We start from the raw sequence: 22,823 nt of genomic DNA, 5'->3' as shown, positions 1-22,823 counted from the left end.
GGAGCTCCAGGTATGGACAGCACATGCTACATCTGCTATGCCTGCATTATGAAGAGGATCCTTTAAGCCCTTATAAAGAATCTTCGTTAGATAAGTGAACGTACAGTTAATTTTAACTAAATAGGTTACATATAAATGAACATACCTGTGAGAACACCACTGTCAATTCTATCCACTTTTCCCACAGGATACCTCAAATATACAGGTGACATAAGGCAATCTGATATATAGGTTGAGTGAGTGCCAGGGTCAGTCTGAATTATCAAATATTGATATAATTTAATCTTTTCTTAGATTAAAATATATAAATCAAAGTTCTAAAATTTTCTTCCTCTTCCACAACACACTACCTTGTGTGCCCCTGGAGGTGCACGCTCCCCTTTCTGGTCATTACTGGGGCCAAGGTACATAGAGCCTTGCCCAGCTCTCAGCTGGAAACATTTCAATTCATTTCAGAGTGTGTCTGAAGTATTCTAAATGGGTAAGAAAACGCAAGTAACATACAGTTACTATATAGTTTTAGCATTTATCTATCGCTTAACAAGAAAGATGAAAATTTCAATATTCACAGAACTCCTTGAATGGGTATCTTCTTTCCCTGTGTTTTAAAAATTATACAGAAACTCAACCATAATGCAGCTCCATCTTCGAATTCAGTATAACAGATCAAAATGCTCTGACTTTCCATAGTCTTTGGTGTGAAAGGCAGATTGGGTAGGCTCCTTGTTTTCATCCTCTTTACAGAAATAACAGCTCTACAGAAACATTTTCCAAATTTACGGCTTCTTAAAGGAGTTACATATGAAAAATCAGAAATGCATTTCAACTTTCCTAAACAAGTATTTAACTGAATTCCAGAAATGTGACACAAAGTTAGAAAATTCCACTTTATTTGGACTGAAATGTATATCTTATTTATTTGGTTTTAAAACAACTTAATATAGCTTAATTGTTATTATCACTTTGAATAATCTTCAACAACCTAGGGAAGAAGAGTCTAAGGTTCTACTGCACTAGTTTAAGAAATCCATTCTATATAGAAACACAGTTATGTTAAATTCCCTTAGAGTTTAAGAACTTTAGAATCAAATCATTTTAGCCTATTAAAGACGTTTTAAAACTTGCATGATATCCTACAAAAAGACTATTTTACGTTACATATCAACAAAACTCAACACCACTTTCTCCAATAATAAAAAAATGTTTTTTTAAGTTGTTACTTTTTAAATGACGTGAAACTAAAGAAAACTGGTTGCTGGTTTTGGAATCATCTTGTTTGGAGAAGAATATTCTATGCTTTACCACTTGTTGCCACGCCTTACAGAGATAGGGTCTATAGTCTACATCCACATCACTCTGGCGATTAAAGGCACAAGAAGGCCCTTCTGCTGAGTTTGAGGTTTTCTGCATTATACTTTGTGTTGTTGCAAAAAGAGCCAATCGATACTCATTCACCAGCTTCTCTAAGAGTTGGGAACATTTCTTCAGAGTGGACTCCTGTAAGTTAACACTTTCTCCTCCATTGACACGGTCTACCCAATAAAAAGCTGACAGGCTATCCAAAATCAACAGGCAGAGAGAGGGGTGACTACAGAACATAGTTTCTAGTGAGTACAGTGTGAGAAGTAACTGGGTGCTGCTACTGCAGTACACCAGAAAAAATCTCCCAAGGCAGTGTTTTATGGCTTCTTCAGAGCTTTCGGAGAGTCTGTGCTCAAGAACCGTGACGAGCCGAAGTATATCGAAGTGGTAATCTGTGTCAATAAACAAGACTTCCCCTCCCAGTCCGCCTTCCGATTTCGGAAGTATACATCGTGCTGTTAAATGATAAAGCATTTCTGTTTTTCCTGTTCCTTCTGGACCATGAAATTCAAGAATTTCACCTGTGTAAAATTTAAAAATGTCCGTCAAAATGCAGCAGCACAATAATGATAGCCTACAAGATGAAAAGTGTGCAAAAATGTTTAAAAAGACATTTACTGAAATTTTTTCCTTTTGAAAGAAAATCTAAATCCATTTGCCAAAACGGATTTGTATAAGCAAATACAAATAAATAAGGAAATAAAAAGTAAATCACTAAATTTCACCTCTGAGAAAGGTGTTGGCTATTAATTAGCACAAAGAAAATTTGAAAAACAAAATGACATGGTTGAAATGGGCCTAAGGGAATCTCCTGGGGAGGGGTCCACATAACACTCACACTTAAATTGGTGATATTATAGCACTAAGAATAAAGTGCCACAGATCTAGGGTCTTTTAAAAAGCTACTGACTACTGGTACACACCATTTCTGGTAGTTAATTATCCCATATCCAGTTTCTCAATTTTCCTTAAGTATAAAAACCCCAATTTGGGGGAAAAGCAATGTGCCCAGCTTAAAAACGATTCTTCTCAGTCTTCCTTGCAAAGAGAGGCCAGCAGGTAGCACCGCTGTAGCCAATGAGACGCAGGTGGATGTCTGTTGGGGTTTCCAAGTTGTGCTGTCCTCACACAGGCGCCACTTCTGTCCGCTCTGCCGCTCCCTCCTCTGAGGTGACAGCGAGGATGACAGGTGTACACTGAGGAGGGCAGACCCTAAAGAGGGTGGGGCAGGAAGACAGGAGGCACCCAGGACGTGGATGACAATACGGAACCTCGCACACCAGCCTGCCTCCATACCTGTGCGAGAAAAAAAAGCCACTAGGCTGGACTTCCGCTACGTGCAAGTGAAACAGTCCCTAACCAGGGCTTCTCAAAATTGCTGGCATTATGGATGGAACAGTTCTCAATGGTGCAGTTTCACACATACAAGGCAGTAAGGACCCACAGCTTTCAGGCCCTAAGTGCCAACTGCATCCCTCAGGTGAAACACCCCTGCACGTTTCCAAACTGCCTTCAGTTACCCTTTGCTATGTGAATATCGCTTGATACTGTCTTGCTGAAATGACATCTGCACTGTGAATTATTTTCCTAGCATTATAAATCAAAGTCAACTACTCTAAACTTTGAAGACCCCAAATCTCTTTCTATATAGTTTCCAATAACTCTCTTTCATTGAGGACAGCACAGATAAAATAAAACACCTGGGAAAACTGTCCAGCCTCCAGAGCTTTTCAAAATCCACTCTAAACAGTGGCCTTCCAATTTTTGTTTGCTTGCCATTTAATTTTTTTTAAAGATTTATTTATTATTTATTTATTTATTTTAGGTTGCATGGGGTCTTAGTTGTGGCATGTGGGCTCTTCGTTGTGGCGCACAGGCTTTTCTCTAGTTGTGGTGTGCAGGTTTTCTCTTCTCTAGTTGTGGTGCACAGGCTCCAGGGCATGTGGGCTCTGTAGTTGTGGCACGTGGGCTTAGTTGCCCCGCGGCATGTGGGATCTTAGTTCCCCGACCAGGGATCAAACCCGTGTCCCCTGCATTGGAAGGCAGATTCTTTACCACTGGACCACCAGGGAAGTCCCTGTTTGCCACTTAATTTACGGCTGAACTACATAATTGGAAACACTATGTTAAAAATGCAGATTCTTAGGCCCTAAACAAACTACAAGTCCATCTGAGAATCCAGTTACTTTATTTCCTGTTATTACTAACAAACCATTGTTATGTTGGAACATTCACAAATAATGTGTAAGAAACCTAGCAATCTGTCACCATACCATATTTAAGGTAGTATAAAACTTTAGCCAATTTCCACTATAATCTTATATACAATTTGCAATTCAAAATTTTAATTAAAAAGACTCCCCCAAACCCCTGCCCCCAAGATTCCAGCCTCAAGGAGTAAAGCTATTTTCATATTAACAATTGTTCATGGATGCTCTTATTAAAAGTTAACACAGTGACTAAAACTATATTCAATCCAGATGTTCCAGTTACTCTCTCCTACTATATAACTGATGAGCTAAGTGGGAATTCTCCCCACCCACAAATAAAAATCTTTTACCGCCCTATATTATAGAAAAAGAATAAGCTACATGCACTAGATGAAGAAACATTAACACTGAACCAATATTAATGATAGGAAGGAAAGCTGAAAACACAGCTTAGCAAGATTAATCTGAAAGTGGTTTGGAGGACACAGAGGACCACGCAGAAACACAATGCGGAGACCGACAAGCAGACCACACACAAGCACCCTCTCTCCTTTCCCCAGGAAAGGCAGCCTGAGAGGCTGAGAAGCAGTAACCAACCTTTTTATAGCGCTTTCCAAATGAAAAGGGACGGCTGCGTATCTCGTTGGATCCTAGTAACAACACTCTGAGGTGGGAAGAGCAAACTTTATCATCTTCTGTCATCACATTTAACATGCTATATCATTTTTGATGATTTGCTTGACTGATTATATTTCTTGTTCACTACTTTAAGGTGGGGACTTGAATACTCTATCCCCAGCACAAAGTACGGTATCTTTTGAATGCATTTCATCAGATTACTTTCTTCTTAAGAATTTCTTAGAAGAAATCTAAAGAAGGAAAACGTAAGTTCTCATTTGGTGAAGAAAGTCAGTTTTGGAACACGGCATTTTGAAAGGGAGCAGGTGTGGTAGGGAGTTACAGGTGGGGATGTGGCTTTGGTTAGCAGAGTCAGCAGGTGTGAAGGCCAGCTGCCCCTGGGCCCGAGTGTGCTGACACTTCATTTCTATCAAGTCTTCAGCCTCCTTCACTTAGAAGGTAAGGGTTAAACCTAAGGCAGTGATTTAAAAGTTCTCAGAGATAGGCTTGGAAGTGCTGTGTAAAAAAAAAAACATAAGCAGAGCAGAGATTTTTAATTCACATAATCATGTAAATATCCTAACAAGAATTTAGCTTTCAAAAAAAAAGAATTTAGCTTTCAAAATGGTATGTTAAGATGTATCTCTAGGTGTCACAAATAAATATATCCTACAGCCACTAGGATTTAAGATTCATGACAGTAATAAGAGGCTGGATATAGCAATCTAGGAATAAGTTACACAGAAATAGAGAACAGAAAACTCTTTGGGGGGTGGGAGTGAACCTAAAACTAAGATAGAGGGCCAAAACTCAATTCTTGGGATAGATCCACAGTTAGAGAAGTCAGCATAAAGACAGATAAAACAGAAATTTAATAGAAATAGTACTAAATAATACTAAATGCAGCAGAAAAGTTCTAAAACTTAAAAAATGGCAGGGGAGAGGTAGGAAACAGATCACTGAACTGGTCCTGGATAGTAACCTTACAGCAGTAAATGTGTAGCCTGCAAAAGCACATTTAATGTAAACATTATTTTATGAACCAAACTTTAAAAACTGAGATACTCAGAAGATAGGCTGAGGGACTTCCCTGGTGGTCCAGTGGTTAAGAATCCGCCTTCCAATGCAGGGGACGTGGATTCGATCCCTGGTTGGGGAACTAAGATCCCACATGCCGTGGAGCAACTAAGCCCATGCCCTCTGGAGCCTGTGCGCTGTAACTACTGAGCCCGTGTGCCACTAGAGAGAAGCCTGCGTGCCAAAACGAAGAGCCTGCACGCTGCAATGAAAGCTCCTACGTGCTGAAACTAAGACCCACCGCAGCCAAAAACGAATAAATAAATAAATATTTTTTTAAAAGTCTATTATTAAAAAAAAAAGAAGACAATGTGCTGAAAAGGCACCACAGGGAGCAGTTACTGCCTCTAGAGTAAGAGCAAGGAGAGAAATCAGAGTGGCGGAAGGTAGGGACACATCAGGGACTAGAAAAGAACACAACGGTTTAGGCTCATTTAAAAAGTAAAAAATTCAGTAGCAGTTTCACGAGGCTGGAGAGTCAAATGAAGATAAATTAAGATAAATGTAGCATATTCTGAAGTAAAAGAGGAGGGACTCCACAGAGAGCTAGAAATACATGGTATTGGTCAGAGGGTAACTGTGAGATATCTCTGGATATTTTCTGGAATTCTCAGAACAGGGGAAAAAATGAACACTTTGCCACGTATTTTCTTGGAGAGAGGGGTGGTGCTCGTGAACATTTTTCATCATAACTCAAAAGAGTAAGGCTTTCCTACATGGTTTAACAAGGCTTTCTGAATCCATGTGCTAACTAAGCACTAGCTGGTGTGGTGTAAATATGGACTCCTTAGAGCCTTGGTTCAGCACAAGTTAAACTGAGGCAAAGTTTAAGGCTGGCTAAGAGATTGTTAGGTAGATAGAAACCCTCCTGTCCTTTCACAGGATAATAGCAAAGTGGGGGGAAAGGTCATTTATAACAACTGGGTAAGTAAAATCTGCAAACTTGGAAATTACACATGAATACTATCATTAACTTCTTGTACTAGAGTCCCTGCAAATATGTTTAATGATGAACTGAAATCAATTTCATTGATTTTTATAAACATTTACTATCTAATCATAAGATCAAAAATAATATTCAGGGACCTCCCTGGTGGCGCAGTGGTTAAGAATCCGCCTGCCAATGCAGGGGACACGGGTTCGATCCCTGGTCCCAGAAGACCCCACGTGCCACAGAGCAACTAAGCCCGTGAGCCACAACTACTGAGCCTGCGCTCTACAGCCTGCGACCCACAACTACTGAGCCCTCGCGCCACAACTACTGAAGCCCACGCACTTAGAGCCTGTGCTCCGCAACAAGAGAAGCCACCGCAATAAGAAGCCCGTGCACTGCTACGAAGAGTAGATTCCACTCACCGCAACTAGAGAAAGCCCGCTCACAGCAATGAAGTCCCAATGCAGCCAAAAAAGTAATAATAATAATAATATTCAAACATTATGTTCTGTAGAGGAGACACAGTCCTTTTAACTGCATCTGAATCACTATCTCGTAAGTTTCTGCGAGCTGTTAAAAAAATCTCACCCTAGTCCAGGCAAAGTACTGCATATTACAACTGGTAGTTAAAGGAAACAGCCCCCCCCCAAAAAAAAAATCACCTCTACAGTTTGACATTAGACAAATTAAACTAAATCAGAAAATCTGGATGGTTTGGCCTTGATAGTTACTCTCACAAATAGAATGCATAAGGGGTTTGGGTAACAGATTGTCGGAGTGAGTTTATGAATCTAAAGAGCCTTCAAAATAAGTAAAAGAAAGAAAAGCCAAAAAATACATCATCTAGGTACCAACCTACTAATTGTATAACAAATATGTTGAATTTGCAGAGTATAATCATTATAGTACTGAAGTGGTAATGAGTCTGTATATGGTACTGAATAAGTACTATCCAAAAAAAGTATTAAAAATATGTTTTACAACAGCATTAGAGACCCCTGTAACACCTAAATTGCTTACTGCTTCAACTTGAGCTTCCCTATAACAGTTTTTGATAAACTGCTGTGGTTGATAAATAACTCTTATAATCCCAGTCTTATGTATGCTGTTGCTCCAATGAATATTCATCTAACCAGTTCTTTTTTTCCATCTAACCAGTTTTATAGCTCTAAGAGCTATGATAGTTTTAAGTAAACTTTTTTGTTAGTGACCGAACATAATGGTGTTTTTAAAGTTTCTATAAATGTAATATTCAAATGTATAAGCTGTGCTTCAAACCTATTTTTTTTTTGTTTTCATTTTATTTATTTTTGGCTGCACTGGGTCTTCACTGCGGTGCACAGGCTTCTCATTGAGGTGGCTTCTCTTTGTTGGGGAGCACAGGCTCTAGGCGCGCGGGCTTCAGTAGTTGTGGCACACGGGCTCAGTAGTGTGGCTCTCGGGCTCTAGAGCACAGGCTCAGTGGTTGTGGCACACGGGCTTAGTTGCTCCATGGCATGTGGGATCTTCCTGGACCAGGGCTGGAACCCGTGTCCCCTGCATTGGCAGGCGGATTCTTAACCACTGGGCCACCAAGGAAGTCCTCGAACCTATGTTTTAATGTCAGTTTCGCAAGGTTCAACTTAATAATATCCTTTCTGATAGAATAAAAACAGTTCAATCTTTTGTCTAACATGTTTGATCAAAATTTGTCATTTATTATTGATAGTTTAGAATTTTTTTTTAACAGATATGCTCTATAGGAAATACTAAAAGGAGTCCTTCAGGCTGCATGAAAGGACAGCAGTAGACAGTAACAAATCCAAATGAGTTAATAAAGAACATAGGACTACATAGGTAAATATAAAAGACAATATAAGTGTTTTATATTTTTAATTATTTTTTCATCTGATTTAAGAAACAACTGCATTAAGTAATTTTAATGATTTTAACTAAGCAAAATTTTAAGTGTGTTTAAGGGCATACCGTGTATAAATATGTAATTTAAAACAGCACAGAGGAAGGGGACAGGAATGGAGCTATACGGTAGCAAAGTTTTTTTATAAAATATCGAAATTAAGATGGTATTTAATCCAAACCAGATTGTTATAAATTAAGATGGTAATTGTAATCCTCAGGGCAATCACGAGGTAAATAACTCAAAGAAAAAAAAAAGTAAAAATAATGACAAGGAATTAAAATGCTACACTAGAAAATATCTATTTAACACAAAAGAAGACAGTAAAGGATGAATAGAGAAACAAAAAAGACGTAAGACACATATAAAACAGATAGCAAAATGGCAGTCAAAAACCCTATCTTAACTAATAATAGTAATAAATGGATTAAACTGTCCAAACAAAAGGCAGATTGACAAAATGGAATAAAAAAACATGATCCAACTATAGGTTGTTTACAATGGGCACACTTTACATCTCATGGCACAAGGCTGATAGTAACCAAACAGTAACCAAAAGAGAGCTGAAGTGGCTAGCCTATTATCAGACAAAATATACTTTAAGACAAAAATTGTTATTTGAGACAAAGAAGGACATTTTGTTTTTTTATTGTGGTAAAAGATGCTTAATACCATTAGCCATCAGCGAAATGTAAATCAAAACCACAATGAGGTATCACTTCATACTCACTAGGAAGGCTATAATCAAAAAGACAGACAGTAACATGTTTGCAGGAAGTGGGGAAATTGGAACCACTATACACTTCACTGATAGTGGCAAGTAAAATGTGGCAATTCCCAAGCAGCTACTTTGGAAAACAGTCTGGCAATTTTGCCAAAGGTCAAACACAGAGTTACCATACAACCTAGCAGTCCCTTTCAGAGGTATTATCCAAGGAAACTGAAAACATTTCTCCACAGAAAAACTCGTACACAAAATGATCATAGCAGCATTAGTCGTAACAACCAAAAAGTAGAAACAACCCAAATGTCCACACCAACTGATGAATGGGTACAACAGAATATTATTATTCAATAAAAAGGAATGAACTACTGATGCATGCTACAATATGATAAATCTTGAAAATATTAAGCAAAGTGGAAAAAGTCAGTGACAAAACACCACATACTGTATGATTCCAATTACATGAAATGTCCAGAAAAGGCAAATCTACAGAGGCAGAAAGTAGATTGGTGGTTGCCTAGAGCTAAGGGATGTGAAAGGAAATGGGGAGTGACTAGTAATAGGCAACGGTTTCTTTTTGGGGTGAAGAAAATGTTCTAGAATTGATTGTGCCGACAGATGCCTAAGTGTGCAAATTGTACACTTAAATGGGTGAACTGTATTTCTTTAAGGCTGTTATATTAACAAAGAAGAAAACCACCTAAGCACACTACCTTTTTTCTAGTTCTCCCTCGTGTAGAGGGGCCAGTAAAACAAGTGGGTATTATTCTCCCTATCGCAGAAATATTAACAGAGCTACCAACTACCAAAGGACTTTCCTGGGATTCTCAAACTTGTAAAGAATAAAAATAAATAACAAAACTCCCATTAAATATTGTGCTGGGATAAAAGAGGTTTTCATACTGAAGACTTAACTGCAAATAAACCAAACCTCATCTCATCTGACACAGATAATGAAGGCTTAAAAGTGTCTCATCAAAAAAAAAAAAAAAAAGTCTCATCATCATCTTTCTCAGTTTTTAATTTCACAGTTTAACCTATATAGACTGTTGCTAGAAGTGTGTGTATGTATATGAATATATGCAGGGAAAAACTTGTTTTATAAAACTTAATTTATGACACTGTATTTTGGCTTGAGATTGTGTTTTTACCATGCACAGGTGAATCTTCATCAGCAAACAGATGTGGTTCTATTTCTTTCAAGGAACTTCTACCTTCCAGTCGGGCAAGGAGCTTGCGAAAGGGAAAAAAAAGAGAAGGAAAACTCATTGTTTAAAAATATAAAATCCTAGAAATCGACATTTATTCAATTTTCCGAAAGTCTGTAAGAGACTTTTCATCATTTTGAGGATCTGAAGGAAATTATGAAATAGAAAATATAGTTTAGGAGAAAAGTTGTATTCATTTATTCAGAAAACACTTTATTTTTTGTTAACGTACCAAATACTGTTGGTATAAAATGAGCCCCTGTCCTCAAAGAAGCTGATAGGGTCTTTGGGACACAGGACCAAACTGCTAACTGCAAAGTATTTACCTTCCTTCCTCATTATAATTACCTTTCTCACTCTGCCCACCACACTTGTTATCAGGTATCAGCTTTTAATCTGTCTGCCCATTACATCGCCAGCTCCTTATCTAGGGGAGGGGAGGGGAGGGGACAATGGAGAAAGGTGGAGAAAAACTTCCCTGAGAAGCTCCCACGTGAATTCGTGAATTCGTGAACAGGGCACAAGCAGGCATACCTGGCTGATGGGACAACATCAGCCAAGGTGCAAAGGTTATAACAGCACAGTGTGTGGGTAAACTATAAGCAGATTTGAATTGCTAGAGCTTGTGGCACAAAACTGGCAGGAGATAATGAAGTCCTAAAAGAACCGAAGTCAGATCACAAAGGGTCTTGGATGTCACCTTTAGGAGTTTGCTCTTTGGCTTGTAGGTAAGAGCAAGGGGTTTTAAGAAGCAATCTAGAACAGTTAAGAGTAGACAGCTAGGTCTTTGGGCCTGAGGTTTCTCATCAGTAAAGTGAGCAAAACAAACAGTATTTCCCTCACAAGACTGTTGAGGATTCAATGTGTTCCAAGAGTGCCTGGCACAGAGTAAGCATAAGCTATTATTATCTGCATTTCAAACAGATCATCTTGGTGGCTACGAGGGGATAGATTTGAGAGCAAAGCCAGATGTGGAGAAAAGGCTCAAGTCTGTCACACTAATGTGGAGAAGTGCCTGTACCAAGACAGAAGGAGCTAGAACTACAGGCAGCAAAATTCCAAGACAGACTGAAATGTCAACGTGGGAAATAAAATCAAAGTTGATTCTCAAGGTTCTAAGGAAACAGTACAGATTTGACAACCCTTCTAAACAACAAAAACGCGTACCACAAACGAAGAAAAGCAGTCATCCTTTGTGGGGTTTTTTTTTTTTTTTAAAACAGAAGCAAAAGTTTTGGAAAGATTTCCTGCAGTGATGAAAAGGTTCTATACATTAATTTGGCAAATATTTATTGAATGTCTATTATGTACAAAGCACTATGGCAGGTAAAATGGAGACTACAGAAATGAAGATAATTAAGCTACCCTCAAAGAACCTGCAGTTAGGTCCTCTAGGAGATGAGATTTTATCACAAAACAAGCTAAAGACTGCTAACTACACTCAAGAGTGCTTTGAGTTAGAGCAGAGCTTCTGAGAGTGTACCTGTGGTCAATTATGTTCATAAATATTAAGACATTATTTGTCTTTCTCACTATGCTGACACGTGCACTGATGGTGCAGCAGCAAAGGTAGGTAAAACTGCTGGCACCCAGCACAATCAAGGCAGTGGCATCAAACCATATTAGTACACATGGTATTCTTCACCACTCGCAGAAAAACAAACAAGCAAGCAAAACTATCTTTGCATAAGAATGTTTTTGATGTGGCAGTAAAAACTATTAACTCTATATTAAATCATAACCTTTGAGTACTGTTGAAAATATTCCCTGTGATGACGTGGGAAACATATTAGTAGGAAAGAATTTAACCTTGACCAAAGAGAGGTCTGGCCTTTGTCCTTGGCTCCTGGGAGATAATCTCTAAGTCTCTTGGAAAATCCTGCTGATAAAAGTGTCTTTGTTTACCTGGGGGCCCTGAGCCACACCAGGTAGTCTCACAACGTGAGCGAAGGTGAGGGCTTTGGGTCGGCTCAACCTCTGCATCAGTGGCTGGACACAGAGGCCAGCTGGTTGGGGGCTGACGATGTCTACATGACAAAGCCCCATGAGCACTCTGGACACCAAAGTTCAGGGGCGCTTCCTTGGTTGGCATACTGTCCCCCACTGCTGCTGGGGAAAGCTAGCACTGCCATACTCCACTAGGACAGGACAATTGGAAGCTCCATATTTGGAATTCTGGATTTTGTCCCATTATATCTCTTCCCTGGGCTGATTTTAATCTGTATCCTTTTGCTGTAGTAAACTATAACCATGACTAAGCTTTCAGCGTATTCTGTAAGTCCTTCCAGCAAATCACTGAACCTGAAGGTGGTCTTGGGGACCCCCAAACATGCAACTAATGTCAGAATGAGTGAGGTCATGAGGACCTGGAACTCTGTAGTTGGTGTCTGAAGTGAAGGCAGTCTTGGGGACTCACCCCAACTTCACACACAGATAAAGAAAGCACTTTTGCTCCAAACTGAAATACAATGGTTTTTCTCTAGGAAAAGCACTTGTGTGATTACCTGAGCTGGATACTTTTTCATAGAACACCCTTTTATTTGAAAGAATGACTGATAGACAAATTAGGATTACACAGACTTTGTTATTTGGCAGACATTTTACTGAAAACAAAGAAAGTCAGATGGTCACTTTAAGGAAACTAACTGACAGTATTTGTTGCCAATGATAAAATTTGAATTTTGGAAAACTTTTATCCACTCCTGTGAGCTTGACAGCATCCCAATACTTAAAGCATTGGTGAAATCACTAAGTATTTTAAATTTCTCCATTTCACTGACACATATAACCCACATAAACAACAACCCTTCTGGTTATGGATGTTCACTGGGAACTACTGTGGTGATCATTTTGTACTACATACAAATATTGAACCATTATGCTGTAATTCAGTCCTAAGGCCAAGAAGTATGAGAACCACTGGGTTAGAAGGTTGAGGGTCCAAAAGAAGAAGACAGAGAAACTTGCGTGGGCAAGATGGAACACATGAAATGACTATAAAATGTTTTAAAAAGCATGTATACAAATGACCAACGTCCTCATCAGAATGATTAACGTGAGAAGTTACTCCAACTGTTTACCCTTACTGTCATTGCTCAAGATATTTTAGAATCTTCCTCTGGAGAATTCCTTGTAAGACAGAATTCAGAAAAGGATTAGAATTTTATTGACATGACTCTTAGATAAAAATGGTATTACTCCTCTTATCAAACTGGCTGACTTTGCCGATTTGCATCTGACTTTCCACTATTACTAAAAAGTCAAATTCATTTTCAAAGGATGAAAACTACCTATCAATGAGAAATTTCAAAACAGTGTTTTACAATGCCAAAAGCAGAGTATACCGAATACAGAGGAAGTGAAAGTACCTCCCAGAACCTGGAAATAGATTAACTCTGACAAAAATAGATAATATTAACAATTTATAGAAGTCACTTGATGGGATGAGATATCTTCCAAACCTAAGCAGAAAATACCCTAAAAATTTGGCATTAACCTGACCATTATATAAACTAAAATGAACGATGTTGTCCAGATTTGAGGAATAAGCTGAAAGAAGCAAGGTATAATCAATCTAGAGTTTCAGAAGGGCAAAGAGTAAATTAAGCCAGGGTAAAGGGAACCAAAGTAAGTTCTGTTTGACATGATAGTTTAATCCTTTTAGGGAAGACTAACACATCAGGCAAACAAAGCTTGGTGATGGTAGCTATTAAGATAATTCAACTATTTCTCTTGATTCTCTAAGCAACCTTTCTGAGCCCAAATTTCCTAACTGGGAAAGAATACACAGTGGACACAACAATTTTACTCTATTTGGCAGTTTCACTAATATTGTAAATTAATAGATTTGGCATTTGGTTTGTAAATCAGTATCTGCCAGGTTTTATTATCATAACAATAGCTATCTAATAATAGCTACTATTTGTACTTGCTGTGGTACATAATTTATATACATTATCTCTTTTAATTATCACATTAACTCTATTTGTTATCATTCTATTTTTCAGATGAGAAAACTAGTAGACGCCAGAGTTGGGATTTAACTGAGATCTCCGGCTCCCCAAGCCTGGAATTCTTCCCCTGTGCTACAGAGCCTCAGAATCAGTATCACTGAGTCTGAAAAAATCTGAGTACAGGGATGACAGTTTTTGGACCTACTCAGCTGAATATCAAACCAATCTGAAGTCCTGTCTAGGCAATTATCTGGTCTCTCTCAACCATCTCTCTTAGCACTCCCTCTAACACCACAAGGAGCCCCAAATGTTTTCAACAGCAACATCAATACTGGAGCTAGTATACAGTCTGCAAAAGGGGTGATACTCAATTATACAGATATTCATTGGTAAAAATTTCAAGCAAGTCAAGTGTATTCCAGGAACTGAGTAAGGTGCATAGATACAACACCTTACTTATATAGATACAACAGACACAGTTCCTATCCTCAAAGAATTTAATGAGGGAGAGTCAAAGGTTTAAAAAGTACAACAAAGTATTGTAGGTGCTATAATATCAACAGAAATAACATGGGGCTCTGTGAAGGCATAAAAAAGGGACAGTCGATTCTAATCTGTGTGAGAGGCAACTTTAACTCTGAAAGAGAGATTTAGCATGCAGTTCTTTCAGGCACATACAAAATATTCATTGATAGAGCAATGTCCTTTCCCTATTCTCTCAATTAAATGCTCTAAGGCCTAGACTATTGAATGAATGAAAATTCTACACATTCCTCAGGGCCAGCTCCTTCCACGAAGCTATTCCTATACTTAGGAACACATTACCTACCAGTCTCCCTCATCTGGATCTAAGAGCTTGAAAGGAACTGGCTCACCACCAATTCCAAAATGCTTTACATTTGGCAGAAACTTAGTAGCTGCCTATTAAGTTGAAGGTAAACAGGTCACAGGTCGGTAGAATTAGGGGAGGATGGAGAATAAAAAGAGCCTCCAACTACATAGATTTTTCACATGTTTGGACAATCTATGCAAACTTCTCCTAAACAAAAGTCCTTGAGTGTTCTTACAGCTATCATCAAAGTTCTTAACACTCATTAACAAAAGTCTGTTTTATAGACAATCATATACCTTCAATGCCTGTTAAGTAGAATACATATCATACAGATGTTTTAAAACATCATTTGGTTATGGAAAAGCTTACACTAGAGCAGGAAGGAGAGCTTAAAGATCAAGTTAACCAGAAATGAATGACATTAAGGCAAACGCGCATGTAATTGTCATTTGGATAAAGGCTCATTTCCCCTGACCTTCTGTGATTAAATCTGTTTGCAGATGGACCCCAGCAGCAAGGTTTCAAACCAGTTAAGTATAAAAGTCTACCTAAAAGGGCTTCCTTGGTGGCGCAGTGGTTAAGAATCCGCCTGCCAATGCAGGGGACACGGGTTCGAGCTCTGGTCCGGGAGGATCCCACATGCCGCGGAGCAACTAAGCCCGTAAGCCACAACTACTGAGCCTGTGCTCTAGAGCCCACGAGCCACAACTTCTGAGCCCACGTGCCACAACTACTGAAGCCCGTGCGCCTAGAGCCGGTGCTCTGCAACAAGAGAAGCCACCGCAATGAGAAGCCCGCGCACCGCAACGAAGAGTAGCCCCCGCTCGCCGCAACTAGAGAAAACCCACGCGCAGCAACAAAGACCCAGTGCAGCCAAAAATAAATAAATAAAATAAATAAATTTATTAAAAAAAAAAAAGTCTACCTAAAGAAGCAAACACTCTAAACCAAATATTCCCACCCCTGCCCTATAACAGGCCTGGATTTCCACTACAAACTGAATACAATTCTTAGTAGTTTTATTACATATATACAGAGGAAATTCACTCCAGGCAAATATGTGTTAACTATAACATACAGAAAGTAAGAGAGGAGTTGGAATGTGTAAGATGGCAAGGGAAAGCAGCAGCTATGTCAACATGTATGTGATCAATGCAAAATTTGGCCCTTACCATGGTAGTCCCTTAAATTCACGGACTAATTCTTTTTCACTTGTGAAATTAGGCTCCTCTGCCACTTAGAAAATTCAATTGCCCTTCAGGGCAGAGTACTAGGCCTGGCTCTTCATAAAGCTTTCGTCTAAATTATATGGAAAAGACAATTGTTACTCGAATACTAAATCAAAAAAATTCCATTGTTTCTAAGTATAGTCCCCAAAGAGCTGCTGCCTTTATAACTAATATTTTTTAAAAAGCAATCATCCTATAAGAAGGAAAAATAGATATATAAAAAGTCAAGCAAAAATTACTATATGTACCTAAGAAGCATTCATTTCTAGCAGAATTTATAAGGACTAAATTTTAAATTTATTACAGACCACAAGTTAGTAATTTCATTAAATGTATAGTTAAGATTTCACTAGGAAGTTATATCAGACTATGCTTCAAAATGTCATTTAGACAGAAAAATCAGCTATATGCAAGATCCCAGAAAGAGACAATAAAGCACAGAATCAAAACTGCAGAAGCTTAACACTGGAGGGACACTTACCCCTCCCCCACCTCCCCTGTATGTGAGGAACTCTACTGGAGAAACACCTCTGGTGTATGCTCCCATCCTCCTGTTCTCTCTTCCCCAGGGAAGAAGAGGTTTTTCTGATGGGTTATTTTGAGAGCAGGAACTAGACACACATTGATTGGCCCCATCCTGGGTCCTGACAGCTTGCCTGCAGGAAGTGCATATTCTGCTGTTTCTAGTGTAGGAGGAGGGGTGCTTAGAAATGAGCATTTGGCAACATGAAGTTCTATGGTAACCCTGACAAGAGCACTTTTGGTGGAATATGGAGACAGAAGCCAGATTACAGTGGGCTAAAGAGTGAATGAGAGAAAAGCAGACTCAGGCCAGAGTACAAGGGAGGAGGGCTCTACAGAGGAGGAAGGGAATGGGGCTGGTAGGGGCTGGTGTGTACGGAGTTTTCTGGTTTGTTTTGTGTGTACTGCTTTATGTTAGGATACTGACGGAAATTATTGGTAGAAAGGAGACTGCAGATGCAGAAGACAGAAAAACTGGCGATACCTGCAGGAGTGATGTCCTAGAGGGGGTGGAGTGGGGTGGATGGAATTCATATCACAAGTGGAGAAGCTGCTCTTTCTCAGAAGCAAAAATATTCTACTTTGCAGGAGGGAATTCAGAGAAAATCAGTACATGTACTTTTTATCAATACAGACTTGATGAAAAAGCAGGAATTGCTATATTACTACCCAATAAAGTAGACTTCAGAGCAAAGAAAATTACTAGAGACAAAGAGGGACACTACATAATGATAAAAGCATCAATTCACTAGGAAGACATGTGATCCTAAATGTGTACATATCAGACACAGTCTCAAAATACATGAAGCAAAACTCATACAGCTGAAAGGAGAAACAGACAAACTCACAAGTATAGTTGGGACTTCAACACCCACTTCTCAGAAACCAAAAGACTTACTAGAAGATCTGAACAACACAACCAACAGGATCTAATTCATATACACAGAACATTTGACCCAACAATAGCTGAGTGTACATTTTTTTTTCAAGTGCCCATGGAACATTCATCAAGCTAGATCACACCCTGGGGCCATAAAACAAACCTCAACAATCATAAAAGAACTGAAGTCATACAGAGTATGTTTGACTATAATGGAAACAAACTAGAAATCAGTAACAGACAACAGGAAAAAATAAGGGAGTTCCTGTGATTTTTTTTTGTTTGTTTTCTCAATGACACATGAGGCAAGGTAGAAAGAAGGAAGAAAGGGAAGGCATGAAATTTATAATTAAACAATTACTGAGCACCTACTGTGGGCTAAATATTGTTCTAAACACTGAGACTTAAAGGGGTAATCCCAACAGAGAACAATCATGATCCTTCAATGGCAGGGGTGGGAAGTGGGAAGACAACATATAAACAATATAAGATGTCAGATGTGGTAAGGGTAAAGAAGAAAAAGAAACAGAAACAGAGTAAAGGAATAAAGATTAACAGTAGGAAGGACCTCCTTATACTGGATGGAAAAGCTTCTCCTCTAAGAAACATGAAGCAAGTGAGGCGGCAAACCGTGTCAATTTCTGAAGGAACTGCAAAGGCTCTGAGGCTGAAGCACACTTGGCACATTCAAGGAATAGCAAGGACAACAGTGTGTCTGAAGAAGAGTGAGGGAGAGTGGAAGATGAGATCAGGAGAAGAGATCCGAGGCGGGGCTGAAGGGCAAATCATACAATTTGCAAATCATGCATCAGTGGAGGAAACAGGATTCTGGATTTTACTATAAATGATACAGGAGCCTCTGGAAAACTTTGAACAGTAGAGTCTGCTTACATTTTGAATGGATCACCCTGGATACTGTGTGGAAAATATATTAGAATAAGTGTGAAAAGGGTGGAGCAGAGCCGAGTTAGAAGGTTACTGCAGTCAAGCAGGTGATGGTTACTAGGAATAGGAATGGCTGCAGTAAAAAGTAGTGAAACGTGGTCAAATCCATGATATATATTGAAGGCAGAGAAAATGGGATGTGCTAATGGACGTGGGCTGATATGGGAGGAAAAGAGGATTCAAGAATGACTTAGTTTTTGGTTTGAGCAACAGGTAGAACAAATTCACCATTTAACAAGACAGGGAAGGCCTGGGAGGAAGCAGGCTGGGGCTGGGTGTACATGTGTGGTGGTAAACCAAGACTTCAGTGTAGGGCATATTAAAACTTTTCTCATGTTGTCTCTGCGTCCAGGAGTCAATCATGATGAGAATGTTAAGTCTGGGATGCCTATAAGACATCCACGTGGGTATGTGGGTAAGAAGATACTAGAACACGTGTGTCTGGAATTCAGGCGTAAGGTTGGATTTGATGACAGGTGTTTTGTAGGGAGAAAGTGAATGAATTACTAGAAAAACACAAGTGGGCTGGGAGTCCACTTGAACCTGATGGTTACAAATTTAAAATGAAATCAGTCGGTCTGGTTGTGATTTTCTTTAGCAATATTCAGCTGAGTGGACAGACAGTGAAAGCAGACAGCTGGGTTTAACCACGGTTAGGAAAGTAGGTTAGGATTTAAAGAGTCAAGGAAGTTGAAAGTACTCATAATGGAGGAACGGTAATGATGGAGCACTGATTCTATTCTGGGTAAGAAGGGAAGCAAAGAGAGACGGGGACAGATGTTGTTCTAAGTCTACCGTGAGAGACCAAAATATTATTAAATGCTAAATATTTTCTTATTTAATATTTGCCTCTGGCAAAAAGGCCACCCTGAACCTTTTCTAAGAAAAGAAAACCAGGGAATTCTCTGGTGGTCCAGTGGTTAGGACTCTGCGCTTTCACTGCCGTGGGCGTGGACTCAATCCCTGGTCGGGGAACTAAGATCCCAGAAGCCGCACGGTGCAGGCAAAAAATAAATAAAAAAAAGAAAACCAGTCATTATTATTAATAAATAGTTATCAAGTGTTTACCGTGCAGAGAATACTGTGCTTAGTGAAAGGATACATAGAAATATAGGGACCCACCTCCTAGGAGTACAGCTGAAAGACAACTGAGAAATCGTCATCTACCGCCCTCCTTTTACAAAGGTAGAAGCCAAGGTTTAATAACTTATCCAAAATCACCCAGCTTGCTCCCGGCTGAACCAAGACTACAGCCATGGTCCAGGGTTCTCTATCTCAGCCCCCAGAATGATGACATTAGAAAACTTCTGGGAAAATGTGTAAAAATTCACCTTGAGAAATGATAATTGGGATGGAGAAGTTTCCTACTTTTCACTTCAGTACTACTGGAATTTTCTGTCATAAGCATGTACTACTTTAATATAAACTATTATAATAAAGAGAGGAAACAGTATGCTGTGCATGACAACCAAAACTGGACACTTTGAATCTATCCATTGATTACTTTTAAACTCAAGGCATTTTCAGCATTTTTGAGAAAATGTAAAGTACACCAGGGGTCCCCAACCCCCGGGCCTCAGACGGGTTTGGGCCCGCGGCCCGTTAGGAAGCGGCCACACAGCAGCAGGTGAGCGGCGGGGGAGTGAAGCTTCGTCTGCTTGTCCCCATCGCTCGCGTTCCCACCTGAACCAACCCCCCCCACCCCCATCCACGGAAAAACTGTCTTCCACGAAACCGGTCCTTGGTGCCAAAAAGGTTGCGGACCGCTTTAGGACGCCACTATTTAACAAGTATGCGCAAATGAAGCCATCTGGTGGATGATACCAAAATATTGCCAAAATCTTTTCTAATACTCTCAGAGGAATGTAAAAGTAAAAAATGCCATTGTTACTGTGCAAAAGTAAGGTAAAGAACAGATTATTCTACTGTAAATTGCATTCCAATGTGTGTCTTCTTTAAATCAAGGGCTCCTTATATAAGTTTTCCACTCAGCTATCTGGCCTACCCTAAATTGCATCCCTAGAATCTGTTAAAGGAAAATATTCTTTGCGACTTTGTTTTCTTGGAAGACCCTGTATGAAATGTCTCTTCCCTACTACTCACAAGACGTGGGAAAGGTTAGCTATTTTATAAGGTGGTTATTCTTGTGAATTAAAAATTTAAAGTAGTTTATTTCAGGACTTCCCTGGTGGTCCAGTGGGTAAGACTCCACGCTCCCAATGCAGGGGGCCTGGGTTCGATTCCTGGTCAGGGAGCTAGATCCTGCATGCATACCACAACTGAGTCCACACGCCACAACTAAAGATCCCGCATGCCGCCACTAAGACCTGGTGCAGCCAAAACAAATATATAAAATAATAAATAAATATTTTTTTTAAATAAAAAAAATTAAGTAGTTTATTTCAGCTTCTTGGGATAATTTGTGACCTCAGATATCTTCCTCAACACAATGCCTCCAGGTAGGATCCATCTAGTAGACTGATGTACAAAGAAAGACAATAGAATCCAAACAAATTAAGCAATGGCCATACAGTGCCCAGCACTTAAGGGAAGAGAGGGTTGCTTAGTTGGTTTTGTTGACAAAAAGGAAAAAGAATAAAGCAGCACCAACTGCCCAGCTCACTAATCTTCTCCCCTCCACCCCACTGTACTCCAAAGTAATATGAGTGAGGTAATCTTGCTTAGGATCTCCAGACAGCCGTGGCAGGCAAACGATATGATGCTAAGCTCTTTGTTCAGTGCCTCGACTGCACTGGGCTCTCGTTTTCTGGATGTTAGGCTTGTTCTGATTGCAAAAGTCATCTGAGTTTAACCTGCGTTTCAAATTATCATTTCAATCAGTAAGGTTGTAACTGTAGCAGTTCTTACAGGGAGCAGCGCCTCTACTCGGAAGGAGCAAGGGTTGGCAAACTATGGCCGGCGGGCCAAATCCTGAAGTTTAAAAAATAAAAGGTTTACTGGAACACAGCCATGCTGATTTGTTTACACACCTCTGGCTGCCTTCACATTAGAACAGCAGAGCTAGTAGCTGTGACCGAGACCGAATGGCCCACAAAGCCTAAATACAGACTATCTACTCTGGTCCTTCACAGAAAGAGCCTGTTGATCGTTTAAGGGTTATCGCTTCCCCTCCCTCCTCTGTATAAAAGATCCTCCCTAACCTGCCTCTGCCTATTTCTCAGGGCTTAACTTCCCAACAGTGTTTCCCCACTAGCTTTGTCCGTCTACAGAGAACTACTTGCAATTCCCCTAAATCAGTGACGCCCTTGCTCAAGGCAGAACCCACATACTTGCAACTCCCTGCCCCGAATGCCACCCCCTCCTTGCCAAGCCACCGACCATCCAAAGCCACCAACCTCAGCTGTCCCCTCCTCCTCCCAGTTAGTCGTCCAGGCTGCCCGCCCCTCGGCTGGACGGCACGATCTACCAACCGTCCTGTAATTTGTACGCAGCCTCCCTTACTTGTCCTGCAAAAGCAGAAGCTGTTTCTTGCGTTTCTTACTCCTGTTCCTTAACCAGCGGTTGACACGTAATAAGTGCTTGATACTTGCTGGTTGAATTCCTGAATAAATCTTTGCAGACACCACATGACTTGTGTGGCCCTGGATGCTTAGGCTGGAAATGTAAGCCGCGATAGCGAGGCTGAATGCCGTAGGCAAAAGATGTACAGAACAGAGGGAACAGGTGGAGCCACCTACTCAGATACCACTGTTCTAGAAAAGTCTATGAGCGCTCCGCCTGGCGATCCCCTGCTTTTCCTAGCCTCTCTTGCACACCGTACCAAGTCTGACTGGTTCACGCATGACAGGTTTGGACCGTAATGCTGGCGGTCTCGGGGGCCGGCTCGGGGGACACAGGCTTGGGGGGCGGGGCTCTAGGCTCGCCGGCGTCCGGGCCCCGCGCGCCTCCCCCTCCCCGGGGCGCCACGGCCTCCCGCACCCTCGGGGCTCCCTCGCCCGCCCACGACCCTGTTCTCGTCTCCCTAGCTCCCACCTCGGCAGCTCTCACCTCCGTCCCAGACTCAGCCCTATGGAAGTCACTACACATCGCCCCGGAGGCTCGGCGCACCAGCCACTCAACTTTCCCGCCAGCTGCGCCATTTACTGCGCGGCCTCGGTCCCGCAGCCAGTCAGAGACGCTGACCCGCTGACCCGGGCGCGAGCATGCGCACTGCGCCCGCCCTCGGCCGGTGAGCCGGCGAGCATGCGCAGCAGGGCGTGCGACCGCCCCCCGCCCCGCTCAGTGACGTCAGACCACGTCTCCTAGGAGACCGGGAGGTAACTGGGGATTTTCTTTTCTTCTCTCTCATAAATTTCCATTTGTTTTTATTGGGTAAAACTACCAGCATGTATTTTTTTTTTTTAAGTATTATCAGAACACTTACTGAGCAAACGGGCCTTTTTGTTCATTCTTGGGTTAAAAGCCTCTGGCT

At 40.5% G+C, this 22,823-nt stretch overlaps 1 protein-coding gene across 1 annotated transcript; it reads right to left on the bottom strand.

The window, feature by feature from the left end:
- Positions 1-1,039: 1,039 nt before the first annotated feature.
- Positions 1,040-22,508, bottom strand: XRCC2 (X-ray repair cross complementing 2). Its single transcript, XM_059932571.1, has 3 exons — positions 22,400-22,508; positions 9,974-10,055; positions 1,040-1,883 (listed from the first exon to the last, which is right to left on the bottom strand). The coding sequence occupies exons 1-3, from the start codon at positions 22,436-22,438 to the stop codon at positions 1,162-1,164; spliced, it is 843 nt and encodes a 280-aa protein (XP_059788554.1). The 5' UTR covers positions 22,439-22,508; the 3' UTR covers positions 1,040-1,161.
- Positions 22,509-22,823: the final 315 nt, after the last annotated feature.

Source organism: Balaenoptera ricei, chromosome 9, assembly GCF_028023285.1.
Source record: "Balaenoptera ricei isolate mBalRic1 chromosome 9, mBalRic1.hap2, whole genome shotgun sequence".
NCBI lineage: Eukaryota > Metazoa > Chordata > Mammalia > Artiodactyla > Balaenopteridae > Balaenoptera > Balaenoptera ricei.
This window is presented reverse-complemented; position numbering and strand designations above follow the sequence as displayed.

Bases quoted from the DNA above. Each gene is read 5' to 3' on its own strand.
- XRCC2 (XM_059932571.1), bottom strand. From the start codon at position 22,438: ATGTGTAGTGACTTCCATAGGGCTGAGTCTGGGACGGAG. The intron at 10,056-22,399 runs GTGAGAGCTGCC...CCCTTTCGCAAG, and splicing joins GGGCTGAGTCTGGGACGGAG to CTCCTTGCCCGACTGGAAGG. The intron at 1,884-9,973 runs GTAAAAACACAA...AATTTTACACAG, and splicing joins TGAAGATTCACCTGTGCATG to GTGAAATTCTTGAATTTCAT.